This window comes from Macaca mulatta, chromosome 6, assembly GCF_049350105.2.
Source record: "Macaca mulatta isolate MMU2019108-1 chromosome 6, T2T-MMU8v2.0, whole genome shotgun sequence".
Classification (NCBI taxonomy): domain Eukaryota; kingdom Metazoa; phylum Chordata; class Mammalia; order Primates; family Cercopithecidae; genus Macaca; species Macaca mulatta.
The window spans coordinates 100,115,944-100,136,060 of NC_133411.1; the positions used below are offsets into that span (position 1 = coordinate 100,115,944).

The 20,117-nt window shown below is 38.1% G+C and overlaps 2 protein-coding genes across 24 annotated transcripts in view; both read right to left on the bottom strand.

Moving 5' to 3' along the window:
- ARB2A (ARB2 cotranscriptional regulator A) overlaps positions 1 to 20,117 on the bottom strand; it is a 479,952-nt gene that overhangs the window by 121,891 nt on the left and 337,944 nt on the right. The window lies entirely within an intron of this gene.
- On the bottom strand, positions 3,002 to 9,741 carry POU5F2 (POU domain class 5, transcription factor 2). Its single transcript, XM_078004991.1, has one exon. It carries the CDS (start codon positions 9,269 to 9,271, stop codon positions 8,153 to 8,155), a length of 1,119 nt encoding a protein of 372 aa, XP_077861117.1. The 5' UTR covers positions 9,272 to 9,741; the 3' UTR covers positions 3,002 to 8,152.

Sequence of the window (20,117 nt, forward strand, 5' to 3'; positions counted from 1 at the left end):
GTTTTAAAAAAGAATATTGATTTTTAGATGTAGTGAAATCTCAGGAAGGCCCCAACGTTTCCTTTTCCAACCACAGTCTTTGGCAATAGAAGAGGTGACAGCAGCAAGTGAAGCTAGTTTGTATTTTGTCATTTTGTTGGAAGCTGCAGGAAGAGAACCTAAGTCCAAGGTTCAAGACCAAAGTAGCTAATTCTGCCTAGTAGCTGTGCTCCTAGCTGGAAAGTGAGGTGACACAGTTGCAGCTTAACAGACTTAGGTGCTGAACTGTTTTCCAGAGGTAGCCCCTTCGATAAACTATGTAGCCTCTCCCAAAGCTTCCTGTCATGTTTCTCTTCACTGGTGTAGCCATGATAATGCTAATGACTTGTTTTAAGGATTTCACTGGGTATTGGGGTGGATTCAGTTCATGACAGTTCATCTTTCAACTGGCTGGGGATGTAATCACAGGAACTGACCTTGCCTTCCAACTCAGAAATCCATAGAGCTCATTTATATTCATTTGGTTTCTTCAAAAATGACAAGCAAAGAAGATTCTACTGTGTTAAAATCAGGATTTTGATATTTTCAAATGCTTTTTAAAATTGAAAAGTAAACATTCAGAAACATGAAAATGATTTGGGCTTACATTATATTCTAAATATGAGTTAACTACAGAGGTATATAAACACACTAATTGTAATTGTAAATTACCATGTTGTGCAGAAAAGCAGACATATGGCAGGTGTCTTCACTCACTGTGCTACGCTGGAGCTCTTTAACATTAATGGGCCTCTGATTTAAAAAAAAAACAAACCTTAATTTTTAGCAATGTTTTTCTAATGTATATGGCTCCATATTCCTCCATTTAGATAATTGCCTTTCTTTTACAGAAACTAAAAATGTGACTAAAAATGAATAGGTCAGATTTACCCTTTTAAATATTGCTTTGTAAGGAGAAAATACTATTTTAGAAACAAAGATGACTAGGAGAATGTGTATCTTTTGGAACTCTAGATCTCCTAAAGCCTTCCTTTAAAAAATATTTCTTGGATGTTTAAAATTGTATAACAAATACATACAGCAAAAATTCTAAAAAAAAATCACTAACAATACCAATACCTGTATATACATTTAGATTTTTTCTCTATGTAATATATATTTTAAAAATGGTATGAAGTTTAATAAGTTGTTTTGCTTCATTCAACAATTTACTCTGAACTTTCTATCAAAACTGTGGTTCTGTAATACAATTTTAACTGTCTATCATGTTTAATTTTATTTACTTAACCCTTTGTTAAACATTTAGGTTGTTTCAAATTTTTTGCTGTTAAGCTTTTTAAAAAATTTCTGCATGACCACTCTTTTTGCTAAATCCTTACACACACACACACACAAACACACACACACACAATTATTTTCTTTTCTTTCCTTTATTTTTTTGAGACGGAGTCTTGCTCTGTTGCCGGACTGGAGTCCAGGGGCATCTGATCTTGGCTCACTGCAACCTCTGCCTCCTGGATTCATGCCATTCTCCTGTTTCAGCCTCCTGAGTAGCTGGGACTACAGGCGTGCATCACCACACCCAGTTAATTTTTGTACTTTTAGTAGAGACGGGTTTTTACCATGTTGATCAGAATGGTCTCGATCTCTTGACCTTGTGATCTGCCCGCCTCGGCCTCCCAAAGTGCTGGGATTATAGGCATGAGCCACTGTGCCTGGCCACACACAATTATTTTCTTATAAAAATTATTAAAAGTTGAAATGATGGGCAAATGGAAATGCACATTTTAAAAGCTTTCCATATGAATTACCTAACAACCTTTCATGAAGGTTGTACCAATTCACTTTCCAATAAATAAATATTTGTTTCTGTTATTTTGCCCATCACCACCACCACCATCACACTGGTAAATAATTGGCCACCTAAATCTTTACCTTCAAAATTTCCTTAACTATCTTTCTAAGTTTTATTCTTTCACTTTAGAATCAGTCTCTCAAGTACATTTCCACTAGGTTTAATTGCAATGGCTTTGTAGTCTTCACTTTAAAAACACATTTGACATAAATAATACCATTTTGCATTCTGAAAAGAATTAATCTTGAATAGATTTTGCCAAGAAAACCAATATTGTTTAGTAGGCAAGACTATTTCTAGAAGAAAGGCATAAACAAAAGTGGCTATTCTGAAAAACAAATCGCCATGAAACAGATTTAGTATAATAAACAAGGATATACAGTATATCTTTTTTAAAAAAATGAAATTATTGAAACAGATGCTAATTCCAGAAAAGCATCATGCTTTGAAATAAGGACAGATATCCAAACACCTCATGATTTCTTAGTGAATAAGAAAACTTCTAGGGAAAAGAAATTGTTCATTATGATAAGATTTTAATTAAAGTGCCAAGGATTGATAAAAGTATAAGAACAAGAAAGGCAATAATCAATACATTATTTAGTCTAAACTCAAAAGACTAATGTAAAATGCAACTTAGGGCCTTGATATGACACTGAGTTGGAGATATCTAGAACATATAGATTCAAAGAAAACCAGAAATTACCTATTAGATAGGTACTGTCAAAGGAAATCATTTGAAAAGGTGGCAAAAGGGAAGGTGCTCCTTAAATTCTGTAACTGTAGATCCAAAGAAGAGTCATGCTCCCCTTTGAATATGTGATGAAGGCTATCAACCATCTTTAAAGAAAATGCACATTTGTACAAAAACACTATTCTGCTTATACTCTAAAGGGGCTCAGCATCTTAGATTAAAAATACTTGCCATGTCTATGGGAAATACAAGATAACCAAAATGTTTGATAAAGAGACATTTTCAGAATGACAGTGAAGATCTATTGGAGTCAGGAGTTGAAATTTATTTTTTAAATTGAGGCAGGAGAAAATCTGGGCAAATATGAAGACTTTGGACTGTTGTTTGACATCTGCCTTTACTAACTATGCCACTGAAATTATTACTAAAGTATCAATGGCATCTTAGTTATTGAAATGATATGGCTTAGTATATTTCTTTTTCTTTTTTTTTTCTGAGACAGAGTCTCACTTTGTTGCCCAGGCTGCGATTCTCCTGCCTCAGCCTCCTGAGTAGCTGGGATTAAGGTGCACACCACCATGCCTGGCTAATTTTTGTATTTTTAGTAGAGACGGGGTTTCACCATGTCAGCCAGGCTGGTCTCGAACTCTTGACCTCAAGTGATCTGTCTACCTTGGCCTCCCAAAGTGCTGGAATTACAGGCATGAGCCACCGCACCTGGCCAATGTATCTTGGTTGATTTCTTACATTACTTGATATCTGTAACATTTAACATTGTTAACTACTTAACAACACATTCTTGGTTTTCTCCCAACTCTAAGGGTGGTTATTCTTCTGTTTAAGGGATCTTATGATTAAAGTTTCTACATATCATCTTAAATCTCTGAAAAATCTGAAATCACTTCAGTATAAAGGTTTTCTTAAGGTCCAGTCTTTTCCCTTTTCACAGCAAGCCAAGAGAACTAGTGATGGAAAATCTTTTAAATTATGTGAAGCTGATTAGTGACACATAGAAGCTTTGCCTAAGCAGAGGTGGGGCAGCTGTGTCAATGATGCAGCTATGCGGGGGCTGAGATGGACTCTAGGAGCTGTTCCCTGAGACTTGAGAGCTCATCACAATTTCTCCACATATGTAGATGCTGCAGAGGAACCGAAGGAGCAGCTGAGGTCAGCGCCTCTTCACAGCTCTTATGTTCACAACACAATCAGAGTTGTTTATTCTGGCATTCAACACTGTCTGACTCTGCTGAAACATCTCCTTTCCAAGGCTTTCCAGAAGGGCTGTCTAGGAAAAGGATGAAATGGAGTTGGTGCCGTGTGACTTTTAGTGGGATAATCCAATAGTAAGTGATTAGTCACCTATTGAATCTAAAGATAAGCAATTAGAATTTGGCTCTATTTTCACTAACTTACATGGATCCTCAGTGCTCTACCTTTAGATACTGACAAGAAGAAAAAGCACACATTTGTGAAGCTGGGTCCCTGTAGCTTGTGTGGAGGAAATGGTCTCATTGGGATGTTGTAAGCTGGGATCAGAGACCCAGGCACTAATTCAGATTCTTCTGCTTGATGATGTTGTGGATTCACTGTCACTGAGTTTGGTCCAAGAACCAGAAGAAGCTTAACATCTCCAAACATTCTCTTAAATGGAAGCATTAAGAGCAGACATTAAGTTGTTCTTGAGCATTGATGTAGCCCTAAGGATAAAAAAGCTATAGTGTGGAATTCATTTCCACACTTTTTATCCAGTGCGGTATTTTGGGCATTGTCATAAAGGACGCTGGACCATGGGAAGCTGTGCTGATATATATGGTTCATTTACACATGCTTTGTGGCCATCATATTTCCAACGTGATTCTATATTCTTGAGTAAATAAACTGACAACTCAAGCTAATCTTATACAAGTGTATATGTGTAACCTTGATACATCTCCATTGTCCACCTGAAACAATACAGCTTATAGGTATGTTCTGAAAATTAAAGTTGTTACAATTTGTTTATAATTATGTAATCTTTTTAAAGAGTTAGAATAATGTAAGTGCAGCATTAATATTTACTTGACTTTTTGTTTTTAAAGTACTTCACCAAAAGTTCATTCCTGAAAGCTGAGCTACATCTGGGCTGTTTCATGTTGTGGACTATGGAAGATCTGGTTTAAAACTTATTTTCATCACCCCGGGTAAGTAATTTATTCTTACAAAGATGTCATGAGAATGAGATCCCTCAAAACAGAAAAATAACCACTCTTACAGTAGGAGAAAAAAATGCTTAGGTATCTTAGGTGTGGGTGCAGTGGTGATGGTAGTACTGGGGAAGGAAGTAGTGGTACTGGTAGTTAGCATAATCTTATGAAATAGTCATAGGATTTCATATATCCCTTAAGCATTTTTCATTTATCCCAGAGAAACGGTCAAAAACCCATACCCTTGCATATAAAACATTCAATAACCTAAGAAAAAAGGAACTTCCTCAACATGATAAAGACTACATATGAAAAAGCCAGAGCTAACGTCATACTCAATGGTGAAAAGACTGAAAGTTTTTCTCCTAAGAACAAAAACAAGAAAAGGATGTACCCTTCTGCTACTTTTATACAACACAGTACTACATATTCTTGCCACAGCAAGTGGGTAAGAAAAAGAAAGGGTATCTAAATCGGAAAGGAAGAAGCAAAACTATCTTTATTCACAGATGACACTATTTACATGTAGAAAACCCTAAAGAATGCACCAAAAAACTAGTTAGAACTAAATCTACAAAGTTGCAGGATACAAAATCAACACAGGAAACTCGGTTGTATTTCTATCCATTAGCGATGAACAATTTGAAAAGGAAATGAAGGAAACTATTCCATTTACAATAGTATCCAAAAGAATAAAATACCTACAAATAACTTTAAGGAAGTGAAAGGCTTATACACTGAAAACTAAAACATTGCTCAAAGAAATTAAAGAAGACATAAGTGGAAAGACAGCCTGTGTTCATGGATTGTAAGACTTAAAATTGTTAACATGACAACACTCCCTAAAGCAATATGAGGGTTCAATGCACTCTGTAACAAAATCTCAATGGTGTTTTGGGCAGAAATGGAAAAACTGATCCTAAAATTCCTATGAAATTTCAAGTGACCCACAATGGTATGTGTGTGCATACATACATATATATATATATATGGAAAAAAGGAACTTTTTTGACTGAAACAGTACAGTCAAAAGAGTGAAAGGACAACCCACAGAATGGGAGAAAATATTTGCAAACCATCTATTTGATAAGGGCTTAATATCCAGACTCTGAAGAAAAGAAACAATCCAATTTTAAAAATAGGCAAAGGACTCAAATAGACGTTTCTTCAAAGAAGATACAAAATAAATAATAAGCATATGAAAAGATGCTCAACATCATTAGTCATTAGGGAAATACAAATCAAAATCACAATGAGATACCACTTAACAGCTACCAAGATAGCTATAATTAAAAAAAAAAAAACCAAGTGTTGCCAGGGATATGGAAAAACTAGAACTCGTGTAGATTGCTGGTGGGAATGTAAAATGGTGCCTTCACTATGGAAAACAGTTTGGTAGTTTCCCAAAAAGTTAAGCACAGACTTACCGTATGACTAAGAAATTCCACTCCTATGTATACATTCAAGAGAACTAAAACAACAGGTAAACAAATAGATTATTATATGTAAATGTTCATAGCAGTATTATTCACAACAGCCCATTGGCTATTAATGAAAATAATCTAAGTACCCATCATCAAAGGAATGGATAGACAAAATGTGGTATATCCATACAATGGAATATTATTCAGTCATAAAAAAGGAATGAAGTTCTGATACACACTACAACATAGATGAACCTTGAAAACGTGCTAAGTGAAATAAGCCAGATACAAAAGGTCAAATGTCTTGGAACCGGCAAATTCACAGAAATATAAAGTAGATTAACGGTTACCAGGGGAGGGAGAAGGGGAACGGAGTTATTGCTCAATGAGAAGAGTTTATGTTTGGAGTGATGGAAAAATGTTGGAAATGGAGAGTGGTGATGGTTGCCTAACATTGTGAATGTAATTAATGTCACTGAATTTACACTTTTACAATGGCAAATTTTATATTTTATCACAAATAGGGAAAGGTAAAGTTTCTACAGCCTCATGAAGAAGATCTCTTGACCTCGTGATCCACCCGCCTTGGTCTCCCAAAGTGCTGGGATTACAGGCATGAGCCACCGTGCCCAGCCCAGGGTTAAGTCTCTCATTGGGCCCCTGATTTACACTCCTGGGCCCACAAAAATTATTTTCTATACAGTCACTAGAAAAAAAAAAAAAAGAAATTAAGTACTCATCTAAAAACTATTTAAAAAAGAACAATGAAAGAAACCAGAAGAAACTAGGAAAAAATTAAGAAGAATGAAGTGAAAATTAATTAACTAGGGAATAAAAATAGTAGTTAAGTAGAATAAGTCAAAAAGCTTATACTTTGAAAATACCTATAGATAAAACCTTTGTAAGACTGATTACAAAAAAAGCAAAAATTGACAAGATTAGTATCCAGAAATAAGATATAAACTCTGATATAATACATACTGATAGAATTCCAGGACAATAAATAGAGCATGCAGGTGTGTGACAGCAGATCTGAAAACACAGAGGGATGAATGATTTCCATTTGGTATATGGTGACCAAAATTGACCAAAGTAGGCGTGAAAAACTGAAAGGACCAATTTCAGAGAGGAAATTACAAGAGTGGTTTGATGTATAATGGCAAAAACCAACAGGGAAGTTTGGATAAACTATTACAAATATCCTCTCAAAACTATATAAGAGATTAAGAGAAAGTAAGGGAAATTCCCAGGGACTGGAGGAGTAAGCTACAGCTGGGACTGAAGCTCTGGCTGTCCAGCTTGCCAACCTCAGTAACGAAGGAGTTTAAAATACAGTGACTGTGGCAGGACAGGACATAATCCCACGGGACTGCATAAAGTGGGGAGATGAACTGAGACCCTGACATGAAGCTGGGGCACCGGAAATGAAAAGGTAAATTAGAAAAAAAAAAAAAAAAGAATCTTCCAAGAAAGCTCAGGTGTTTCAGCAAAGGCTCTAGGTGTGCTCTGTGTGTTTCTTCCCTATCACATGCTCAAGTCATCCCCTCAAGATAACTATTATCCTGGATTGTGTATTTGTGTTTACACAGAGTTCGGCTTGATTTTAAGTAAAAAATTGTATACTAAGGGAGTCTTCTGTGACTTGAGTTTTTCACTTAGTATTGTGTTTATACAAAAATTTAAACCCTATGTTTACTGATAACCACAAGGAATAACAGACATAATATTTAATTTTAAAAAGGAACAAAATATCGAAACCATCTATATACTGTAATGTACCTTGAAATCAATGCTAGGGAAAAACAAAGGGAAAACACAAAACTGCAATAAACTTCATCTTCTCTCCCAGGTTTTTCTTGAACAATTCCAACCCCCATTCCCTACTATGTATCCTTAACTTCGTTAGACAGTGAATGAGAAATTAATGCTAAAAGCCCTCAAATGAACCCCAGGGACATTTCCTGGGTTTTCCCTTCTCCCCTCTCCAACCGTGCCACGAAGGGCAAGTCCCTCAGCCCTAAAGTCTGAGAAGGCCCACAGCGGTGGCTGCGGCAGAGGAGTGGGCTACCCCCACAGAGTAGAGAGGTGTATAGTGGGGGATATCCATTGGGACTCCCAGTCCCAGGTGAAAGCACACTGGTGCCCCTGGGCAAGGAGGCCCGGCTGTCCCCACAACCTCCCGTGGGGAAGCATCATTGGTTGATCGACTGCCCATCTTGCTGCGGTTATAGAACCAAACTCGAACCACATCCTTCTGCAGCTGGAGGCACCCAGCAATGTGGCTGATTTGTTGGGGCGTGGGCTTAGGGCACCGCTGAAAGAATTTCTCTAGGCTGTTTCCGATTCGTCGCTCCCTGCTTGCCCGTCTCCACTTCCGAGACTGTTGCAGGATCATCTCCATTTTGCATAAGCCCAGAAGGTTCTCTGCTTCCACTTCTTCCAGCCACTTTTTCAGCAGTGGTCGCAGCTTCCACATGTTGGCAAGGCTTAGCTGCTGGGCCTCGAAGCGACAGACGGTCGTCTGGCTAAGCACCTTCCCAAATAGAACTCCCACAGCGATACCCACATCGGCCTGTGAGTACCCTAGGCTCAACCTCTTCCGCCTCAGCTCCTTGGCCAGCTGCTGCAACTCTTTCAGTATGCCCGAGACGTCCTCTGGCAGCGGCAACTTCGGGATGCTCCGCAGGGCAATGTAGGGCCCAGGGAGGGCGCCTTCGGAGGGGCTTCGCAACCAGTCCCCTGCCTCACCAGCTCCAAGACGGGGCCTGCAGGGTGCTATCCAGCCACGGAATTCGTGTGGCAGGGGAGCCGGGGAAATCCTCCACACCTCAGGGTCTGGGCAGACCCCTGGCCTGACTGCGGGCCAGACCATCACCCTGCCAGGGGCCGCCTGGGTGCTCAACCAGGTCAGGGTGTCAACCCGCAGGGGCACTGGCCCTCTGGGGCCGCCCCCACCACTGCCTGGAAGGGGGAAGAAGTGGTTTGAGGGCCTGTGTCCGGCCATGGGTGGGATGGCACCCGCAGCAGCTCTGGTAGGAACTGATGGCCCTCGAGGCTTCAGAACAGCCACCGGCCCCCTCAAGCCCCGCCCCCCAGTGGGCGGAGAAGGCGTTACAGGCCAAGGGTGCCTGTGCATAGGAGGGAAATCTCGTAGATCCGTAGGAACTCCTGGGTCCTAGGGTTAAGGGAGTGAGCCCTCGACCCTGACCTTTGCTTCCAACTCCCATACAGGTACAAAGCTCCCTTTTGGGATTTGCATCTCCAAGCTGTCTGGAGTCCCTTAGTCACTGCCTCCAGCCTCTCTCTCCCTGAATAGAACCCAGGTATTTTCTTATGGCTCTTCAGAAACTCAGGACCCCTGATCCCCAGGAACTACCTAACTTCTTGTCTTCACAAATAATTATTAAATATCTATATGCCAGATATTGCTGGGATGAACCCTCAATTCATAAACTGCCCCCTCACTACTATCTTTATGGTCACAAGTACTGCCAATAGTTCCTCTTTGCACATCCCCAGTACCTGTGCCCTAAGAAACCTAGGCATCCCCGCTTGAGTTTCTAGTTAACATCAGTTTACTGCCTTAGATTCTACCCCCACCACTCCACCCCCAAACTGCCAGATTCCACTCCCTCACTGGGGCAGAACTTTGTAACTAATTCCATGTTTCTTCCCCCAGCCTTGAAAGTCCTTTTGTTTCCCATTCTAACCCAGCTTCTTGGTCCAGAGTTTCCTCAACCAACAGAGATCTAGGTGTGTGTCTTCTCTTTCCCACTCTAGAGACAGGTCTCTGAACTGGCCTGACCCACTGAGGATGCTCCCTGCAATATCTGACTCACCAACATCAGGCTCCTTTATCCTTGGGAACCTTATCCCACCAGAGACCCAATGATCTTAATTTGTCCCTCCATCATGCCCCTAGCTCAGGCATCCAGTTGTGGGCCCTGTGTGGAGAGAGCTAAGGAGGGTGCGGGCGGAGAAAGAGAAGCTCTGACCTCAGTTTCAAAGTTTCCAAAGAGTAAGAGCACAATGACCTTGGCTAGACAATCACAGCCCTTCATTCTTTAAACTAACCATGATGTGGTTCTGTCCCCACCCACATCTACTGAAATTGGTCTTCTTGAAGTCATCAGTGATTTTTCAACTGTCAAATCCAATGGCCTTTTAAAAAAATCCTCATCCTGCCGTATCTGGCAATGTTGACTACTCTTCTTGCTCCTTTTCCTTTTAAAATTTACATGAAATGCTGGTAACAGCCAAATCTGTATTTCAGTTCTGACTTCTCTTCTGATTTCCAGTTTTGTATTTTTCACTGCCCCTAGTCAAATTCATTATCAGCACTTCTAAACCTGCCTCCAATCCCGGGACTTTTGAGCTAGTTATCACTAACTCAGTCACCCAAGCTTAAACCAAGGAGCTGTTCTTGACTTTTTCTATTCTCCATAGGGTGTCAAATCTTATATACTGGGTCTCCTAAAACATCTGAAATCTACCATCTCCTTCCTAGCCTCATCTTCTTGGGCCCTTAAATACCTTTTCCTAGATGAAGGCAGAACATTGAGACTAAATTCAACCCAGCACTACAGGTTGTATTGTGTTGTGTTGTGTTGAGATTGCAGATGCGGCCTTGAAGCAATGGTAAAGGGAAAAGAATCAGAAAATTGGCTGCCATCGCTTCAGGCTGTGTACTTAGTTACGTGTCATCTGTATCTCTACTGCAACCCTTGCTAGAATGTGTGCTGGCTATGAGCAGGGTCATTGTCTGTCTTGTTCACTGCTAGATCCTCAGCACCTGGAACTATACCTGGAACACAGAAGGAAGTCAAGAAATATTTATTTAACGTTAAATAAATGAATCTCTGTAGCATTAATGGCAAAAAGACTTCCATATTTGCCTTTAATTAGATTTTAAGATGACAGTCTATAGAAAACAGCTTGCAATATACAAAAGTTCATTTAAGAATAACTTTGCTGGTATCTATTCTCTCGAGGTATACTTACATGCTATTTTTTTTCAAAATCACGAAGCAATCAGTATATGCCAAACAGAATGAAAGTTGGATCACAAAGAAGGATAAAGAAGAGAAAGCAATATATATGCTAAGGTCCACATATTGAAAACTGCCCATTTTCTTCTTCTTCTTTTGTTTTGTTTTGAGACGGAGTCTCGCTCTGTCACCCAGGCTGGAGTGCAGTGGCGCGATCTCGGCTCACTGCGACCTCTGCCTTACAGGTTCAAGCGATCCCTCTGCCTCAGCCTCCTGAGTAGCTGGGATTATAGGTGCCTGCCACCACGCCCGGCTAATTTTTTGTATTTTTAGTAGAGACTGGGTTTCACCGTATTAGCCAGGATGGTCTTGAGCTCCTGACCTCATGATCCGCCCACCTTGGCCTCCCGAAGTGCTGGGATTACAGGCATGAGCCATTGTGCCTAGCCAACAGCCCATTTTCACAAGAAGGAAAAAGGTTCATTAGTGGTTTAAAAACAATAGTTAAATGAAAATATTTTTAATGAATTAGAAAACGTGAGTTCAAACAGATGTGAGCAAAGCTTCATTATATTTAAACGGAGTTAAAACACAGTGGCTACAAACATTTACTAAATTAAAAAGTAACACTGGCCAGACACGGTGGCTTACACCTGTAATCCCAGCACTTTGGGAGGCCAAGGTGGGTGGATCACAAAGTCAGGAGTTCAAGACCAGCCTGACCAACATGGTGAAACCCCATCTCTACTAAAAATACAAAAATCAGCCGGGCATGGTGGCGTGTACCTGTAATCCCAGCTACTCAGGGGGCTGAGGCAGGAGAATCACTTGAACCCGTAGGTGGAGGTTGCAGTGTGCCGAGATCGCGCCCCTGCACTCCAGCCTGGGTGACAGAGTGAGACTCGGTCTCAGAAAAAAAAAAAAAAAGGCTATATATTACCTTGATGGGTTTTAAGATTTACTTGGATGCTCTCACTTAAGGCTTACTTTGTACTTGGTCAGATCTCATCTACCAATGTGCATATCTCCCGGTTTATACGCATGTGCTGCTAAAAAGAAAAGCCCATGTTCTTAAGGGAAGTCTTGCCATTTCCTTAAAAGTATATTCAACTTCCTATGGAAATGGGGTTAGCAGGGAAAGGAAGCAGGAGCATGTTTGGTTAGAACAGGAATAGAGATCAGAGGAAGGCAGTTGATGGGAATGCCCAAGACAACTGGTGCTGTTTGTGCTGGGGCATCTGAAAGGCTAATCCATCACCTTCAACAAAAAATCACTCTTAGTAAGTGATTAGATTACAGTGTAAGAATCAGGCTGGTCTTATCCATAGGGAATTACAGAGTAAGGATGATAAACACATGATTCCAGTCTCCTATATATTTATAATCTCAATGAGGGAGAAGAGAAAATGTCAGTAGAGCAGGGAAGTTGAGAAGTTTTCTATTATTATGATCTTTGGAATCAAGGGTGGTTTTCTGAAAGAGTTGTTTTAAGCAGAAATGCTTAAAAATAAAAAGTATCAGGATTTTTATTATTAGGTTCTCCTTAAGAATTCCCTATTCTAAGGAGACAAAAGCAACTGCCATGATCCACAAATGATAGGAAGCAGGAAACAGTGGACGCAGAGTTAAGAATCAACATTCTTGTAAGGTTTGGTTCAAGTTTGATAGTTTTGAGAAGTCTTGCCTTATACTCTGGACCACAGTGATATCCCTCCCCTCTGAACTTACTGCCATGTCCACTCACATACCTGTGCTGCCTTAAACAGCTGGAATTTTATGTCTTAGTTATCCAGCTAAGAGATATGGAACCTCCTAAATTCATATTATAGATATACGATTTATTTTGTACCTATGTGCCAAGTAACATGCTAATGCATAAGCCAGTCACAGTGCTCTGAGTATAGTAAGTCCATGAAAACATCTGGATGTGAAAGTAATCTGCTTTTTATGTCATTCTGTTGGTCAGTTATTTCACTGGATAGGAAGGTGATCTTTGCTTCATCATTCCTCCAAATGCATCTCTCCCAAAAGCTTCTCATACTCGAGAGAGAGGAGGACATGGCTTTGCTCAAGAGTCTATAAGAAGCTCTACTTCTCTATAGCAGAATCTCCAAAAAAAAAAAAAAAAAAATTTCTTTTTTGACTGCAATAAAGCAACAGAACCGACCAGAAGATCTAAGAATGATATCCAAGTTAGAGAGAGAGGGCAGGGCAGACTAGATGGTGCTGGTCTTTATTGTCTCCCCACTCTGCAGATGTCCTAGTAAGTTAGCACTGACCAGGCATTGTGGTGCAAAGGCATTGCCACTAAGATGGAAAGGTGTAGGACCTCAAGAATCATATTAGTAAAGGAGCAAGACAAAAGGCTAAGGCAGAAGACAAGATGCAGAGACTAGATACTGGGAACACCGTCTCTGGATCCAGGGAGTAAAGTCAGTAATCCAGGAAAACTCTGGCAGCTGAGTACTTTAAGGAACGATGCCTCCCACTTCACAGTGAAAGCGTTAACATCACACATTACAACAATTCAGTTCACTGGAAACTACCTGAAAATACACTGAAATGATTAACTGTCAATCCTTTGTGTGGATCTTTACTAAACTGTATAAAGAAAAGTGAGCCATCAAAGATAAGTTAGGCAATTAAGAAAAACTAATAAAGTATATACAATAAGAACATTTATGTTGTAATAACATAGAAAAAGAGCTAATCAAATCAAGGTAGTTACTAAATAGGATAATTTATTGCTTTTCAAGATAATTTTCATAATAGATAATAGTACTATTCTGTACAGGAGATAACAGAGGACAAGAACATGGATGAAAGAATAGCCATTTGTAAATAACAGTAATACAAGATGCTTTTACTCTTATATGTGGAGAAATGCTATAATGTAGTAGTGTTGCTAACAGAATTTCTTTGATTTCTTTAATTTCAGATTAAGATTAGGAAGGACTTTTCAAAAACATTACTTCTTTTTGCTGCTGTTCTTTTTAGTATTTTAAAAATGGCTGCTTTGTAATGCTGTAATGATGTAATTGCTGCTTTGAAACAAATACTCATGACACAAATATGACATAACCACCACATAGTCAGAGACCAAAAGGGGACTTAAGAGTATACAGAGAAAAAGTCCTTCATTTTATTTTGCATATCTGAGATATTCATGAGCTATGAACTTCCTATGCTGTAATATAAAATAATATTAAATATAAAAACCCTGCAGCCTTCTCCAGAAGCCTTAAGGAATTTTAAATATCTGTAAAGGCAGGAAGAGCAGTTGAGCTGAGTGGGGCTGAGTTGAAAGGCACTATGATGATGAGTCAGGTATATTCATAGATAGTCAGAGACAGATAAAGTTTCAAGGCTCTTGTTATGCCAAGCATGATTTAAACAAAGTTTTTAGCTGAGTTTGCCCTTGTTACAGAAGAAAAGCTTTAAGGATGCTCTTGCATTGATTACTCTAGTCAGGGTGCAGTCACTATGTTCTACATTCAAATTATCACTCTGCTTCCATTTTAGAGCAGGAGATGCACAACTCGTTTAACGAAAAATTTTTCATTGCATTGCACAGTAAAATATACTAACAAAAATGACAGCTTATGACCAAGGAAACTAGTAATCAAGATGTGATAGGGGCTCAGAGAAGTAAATGAGAAGTAGAAAAGAATTTCTGTTTACAGCAGATAACTCTTTTAGGTGTTGTGATAATTATGTTTTTTTTTTGTTTGTCTGTTTTTGTTTTTTAAAGAGATTCCAAATTAATTGACTTTGGTGCTATTACCATCACAAGTTTGAGGCCTCTGAGAATTTCCTTGGAATCTCTTTAGGAAACTGAACTGAAACAAGCCAAAAAGAGCCACACGGATGCTTTTTTTTTTTTTTTTTTCTGAAAAATGAACTCTTATTTTAACTAGCATTAAATGCAGTAATGACCATGGAAAATTCAAGAGGTAGTACCAGAGTAAAAATTCTAAGCAAAATTTACCTAAATATATAGATTAAAAACTTCTTTCAGCATTTTAAACCTGACAGATATTCAGACAGCATTCAGTCAGCTTATCAAACTGAATCCTCTTCCAGTCACCTCACTATAATCCCAAAGGTCTTAAAGAGAACAAACTAGGTTGTCAGCCTCTCTTTGAGCAAAACACTCATGCCCAAATCAAAATGTATCTGCCTGTAGTCCATTCCTCAAGCTCCCAGCAGCCTGCTCATCATTCTATGTGTGTGCAGAAAACGTCAGGCAAATGAAGCTTTCGTCTTCTGAAAGCCTCAGAACTCTTGGCAGTAATTATATCAAACCAACTGTGAGTGGAAAACTGAAAGCAAGATTTCTATTATCCGATTCACTTAATGTAAACTTCATTATTGTTTGAATATTCACCTATACAATCACATGGCTCAAGAGGTACAAAGGTGTATACAGTGAAAATGCACAGTATTTAATTCTTATTTTGTTGCCAATCACGCCATTGTTGGCCAGTGCTAATGTAGTCAATGTCCAGTTAGAATTTTGCATTTTGCTTACATAGAATTTTCTGTAATAATTTAAATTCAAGCAAGACATTGGTCTTTTCTGATTGACAGACATGTAGATGAAACATAAAGAAGAAGCCAAGGAATTCAAAGAAGTTTCTCTTAAGGATATGTTCTAGGGCAGGTGTCATTTTGAAAGGAAGACAATGTATTAAAGAACTGATAGGCTTTCCGGGGTTGAAGAAGAGTATGGAAGAATATAATATTAGCAGGAAGAAGAATAAAAGGAAAAGGTTAGCATAGAATTTAAGTAGAAGACTTAGGAGAATGAAGAAATAGGGTAGAATATTGAAGAACTGTAAAATAAGGAGTTTAAATACTGTACTGCTGTATAATATATCAGGAGGCTCTGAGGGTAACCCTGTGATAAGACATGATTAGAATTAGAACTTAGACACTTTGAAAATGCAAAGACAGAGGCAGGAAAGACATGACAAAGTTTTTAAATTCTCAAATATTGAAAAGCAATGAACAGTTTCCCTGAAACTGTAATACTTGACTTGCTGGACAAAATAATTATTAATAACAACTACAAGGAAGTTCTTGCTTTAGATGATAATGAGGGACTATAAAAATGACCATACAAGCTGAAAACATGCAAAGTGATCATAATAATCAATAGGATAAATTATGATTTTTCTATGACCTTTAAAATTTCATCAAAATATTAAAAAGCCTCTATTGTCAGCTAAAAATAAAAAAGGAAAAATAATAAAACTAATTTTATTTAGTACACTGTAATTTAAACATTAGAAAGAGTGAGAATTAAAGTGCTTTATTTCTATGTAAAAAAACTTATTTAAAGTATACTGATCAGTGCTTGCCTTCTTTTCATCATATCACTTATGGTATGGTTTAAGCATATCTTTTCCATGCCTGGGCAAAATGTCATAATCTTAAGTTTGAATCAGCTTTCAACATTTTATCCTTTGCACTTTCAATGTTGTGAAATAGCTCTGAGAGTTCATTTAACATGAGAGGTTTTCTGTCTTGCTTTTTCGTTTGCCAGTGTCACTTTCTCTGGGATATCTTTATCTTTTTTGTCATAAACACTTTCGATTTCATTTCCAGTGTTTCATTTCTTTACCGCACTGTTATGTGTGTTGGTCAAGTCTCTCTTTTGATCATCCATTCTTGTAAAATGGGAGACAATGCCATCTGTACATGGACTGAAAGCAGATATGAAGTGACTAATCAGTGACAGAGTTTGAAAAAAGTGATGTGATCGGCCATTGATCATGATGTGCATCTGTTATTCACACAGAGATCTGTGGACTGAAGGGCCAGTGGCAAAGTTTGTGCTTAATGCATTTACAGGTAATATATTGTGGTAACTGGATTTTGAATCTTGTTTTCTAGGGAATTGATGTTATTTAACTAAACTATGGTAACAAAAATTTGTGTATATCAAAACTATGCAAAGTGAAGAATTATGAAGTTCTTACTATATGCCAGGTACTGTTTTAAGAATATAAATTATTTCACTTAATTCTCAATATAACCCAATGCGATGATACTAGTCTTACCCCATTTTACAGACAGTGTGATTGTGAATATTTATCTGGCCATTAACTGCCCACATATTTGGGAGAATACAAATTTCCCACAGTAATGATAAATCCAAAGATCTTCCTGGTAAATGCTGACACACTACTATTAAAGAGTTTGAAATGACAAGTAACATATACTTGCCTGTAATATCTAGAGTAAAAAGTCACATTTTCATGACAGTATGGAAGGAAGGTAGATACTTTCAGAAGATGCACTAACTCTTCAATAACATTAGAGTGTCATTAAAAAAAAGGGTGTTGGTGAACTAAGAATTACTCTTGGATTCTAAAAGAGCTCAGAAGCCCTTTATTTCCCCTACTCCCCACCCCACCATCCATTTCAATGATCATTCTCTGACTAGAAGCAGAGAATCTTTGCAGTAAACACAAGACTTCTTTCTAGGAGACTGTGAGCTCTTTGAGGGCAGAAATCATGTCTAATACTCTTTATACCCTTGGAGCCTAGACTGGTGCCTAATACAGATTAGGTGTTCAATATATCTTTGTGGAATTCAAGAATAAATATTTACAGTTAGTTTCTTGCCTCAAGAGAATCAAGAATAACTCAAATTAGGGGTAAGACATGAAATTAGGCTCTAATTTTGGGGGGAAGAATTGAAGATGATTAACTAATTGGTAAAATAATTAAATTTGGATTATCTAAAAATTCGAGCCTTGCTACTTATGCTGATTTTTATATGCTTGATATTGTTTTTGAAGAAAAGCAAAAACAAACAACTCTGAGTGATTACTCCTTCATAAGAAAAATATGGCAAAAATCTAAACTAGAGTGATTATGGAAGACTATACTTGTCACTGTAATATTCAAACTGAGTACCTCTAATTTAACATACAGCAGCTTTCCTACATATTGGTTATATTTAATCACTCATATCTGTGGCCTTAAATTAACAATGTCTTATTTTATTTTTGAGATGGGGTCTCATTCTATTGCCCAGATTGGAGTGCAGTGGCACACTCATGGCTCACTGCAGGCTCAACCGATCTGCCCATCTTAGCCTTCCAAGTAGCTGGGACCACAGGCATGCTCCACCAGGTCCAGCTAATTTATTTATTTATTTTTTTGTAGAGATGGGCTCTCACTATGTTGCCCAGGCTGGTCTCAAATTCCTGGCCTCAAGCTATCTGCACCTTTGCTTCCCAAAGTGCTAGGATAACAGGCATGAGCCATCATATACAGCCAACATGTCTTATTTTAAATTTAATCACCTTCCATCTGGAAACTGAGGAGAAATTTAGCTACTATTTCATATAAATTAATATTGACAGAAGACTAAATTTCTTTGAAGAGAATTTTTAAAAAGTAAATAGAAGTAAAACATCTGAAAATTTTTACATTACTTTCTTCAAACTTCTGAAATATTAGCTAATAACAAAAGCATCTTCATGCCAATTTTTAGATTATCAATAACTTTTTAACTCAGGGTCTCCTTAAAAAGTCTCATTTATAGAAGTCATTGCTACAAAAAGTTTAAGAAGTTTAAGGGTGTATGTTTTTTTGCCCCAACTTTTTTAACAAGTCACTTCTATAGCACTTCAGAAATCAAGAAATTATATAATACAACTGAATTCTGTCAAGGATTGTGGCATGCAGTTATGCAAAACATCCATAAACTAGCTGGTATAAAATGTTTTCATTTATTGGTACAATATATTAAATAGGGTCAGATATGTATGACTGAAGGGGATATTAACAGACACTATGGACAGAAATGCTAGCAGAAGGTCTCAAAGAATATTTAGACGTCAAATATCAGTTAAATTAATTTTTGCACCTACATAATGAAGTCATTAATCCAAACAAATTATCTCTCAAAATTTATCATTAAATAGAACTATTTTCCTTTGGAAAAAGACTATATTTTAAGAAACATGAAAAAGTAAAAACTTTAAAAAAAAGTATACTCCTGCTTTTAAAGTGCTGATAATCAACTCTGAACATCTTGAGATTTTATAAATAAAGAATATTTGGCCTATGTATAGTGCCTAATGTTCACTTTCAAAGTTCGTTTTAGTACCAAAGAATATGCATTTTAGATGTTCCAAATCACCTCTAGAAATCAATGCAGTTTTCTTTGAAGATGTACGTTTTGGGAATATTCTGGTCAGCAGACAGATTATCACTGGTGACTTGCTGTCAATTTGTCTATGACAAGACAGAGCAGGCTGAGAGGGTGTACATGGGGGCACACAGAGTGTGTAGGTGAGAGCAGACAGTGAGCCTTGTGGCTTGAGGGAGACACAGAGCCCACGTCAAAGGGAAGTGAAGGGCAAGCGAACCCAGGTAAAACACAGTCAGGCAGGGGAAGACAGAAACATGTGGGCTGGGGGGTATGTGATTCCATGGGCTAGAAGAACAGTCTTGAGGTCGGGGAGACTGGAAGCCACGAAGACATGGCATAGAGGCTAAGCCAGATGAGAAAAACACCTAGAGTCAATAAACAGACATAGAGAGACCCATCAAGGGCAGTGACCCAGACAGAGCTAACGGGGGCAAGTGAAGCAAAGACAGCCACAGGAAGGGAGCTCAAGACTTAACATATGATAAAAGGGATGAAAATGTCTGTCTTAGGTACCACTGGCTCCTGACTTATTTTTTCCAGCAATTACGCACAGAGCATTAAAAGCCATGAAGATATTCCTATGGGGGAAGTAAAAGGAACAGTGTTTCCATATTAACTCAAAATTTATAATTTTAAGTACAAATACAAATTCTTATTATTCAGTTATTTATCTAAAAACATTTCAAAAACAATTAGTTAAAATTTTTTTATCTTTAAAGAGAAGAGTTAGCTCAGGAAAAGGAGAGTTGCCACCTTTACTGCCAAATTCTTCGAAGGATTTTTCACAAATTGGTTCAGAAAGCTGTAAAAAACATGATGGC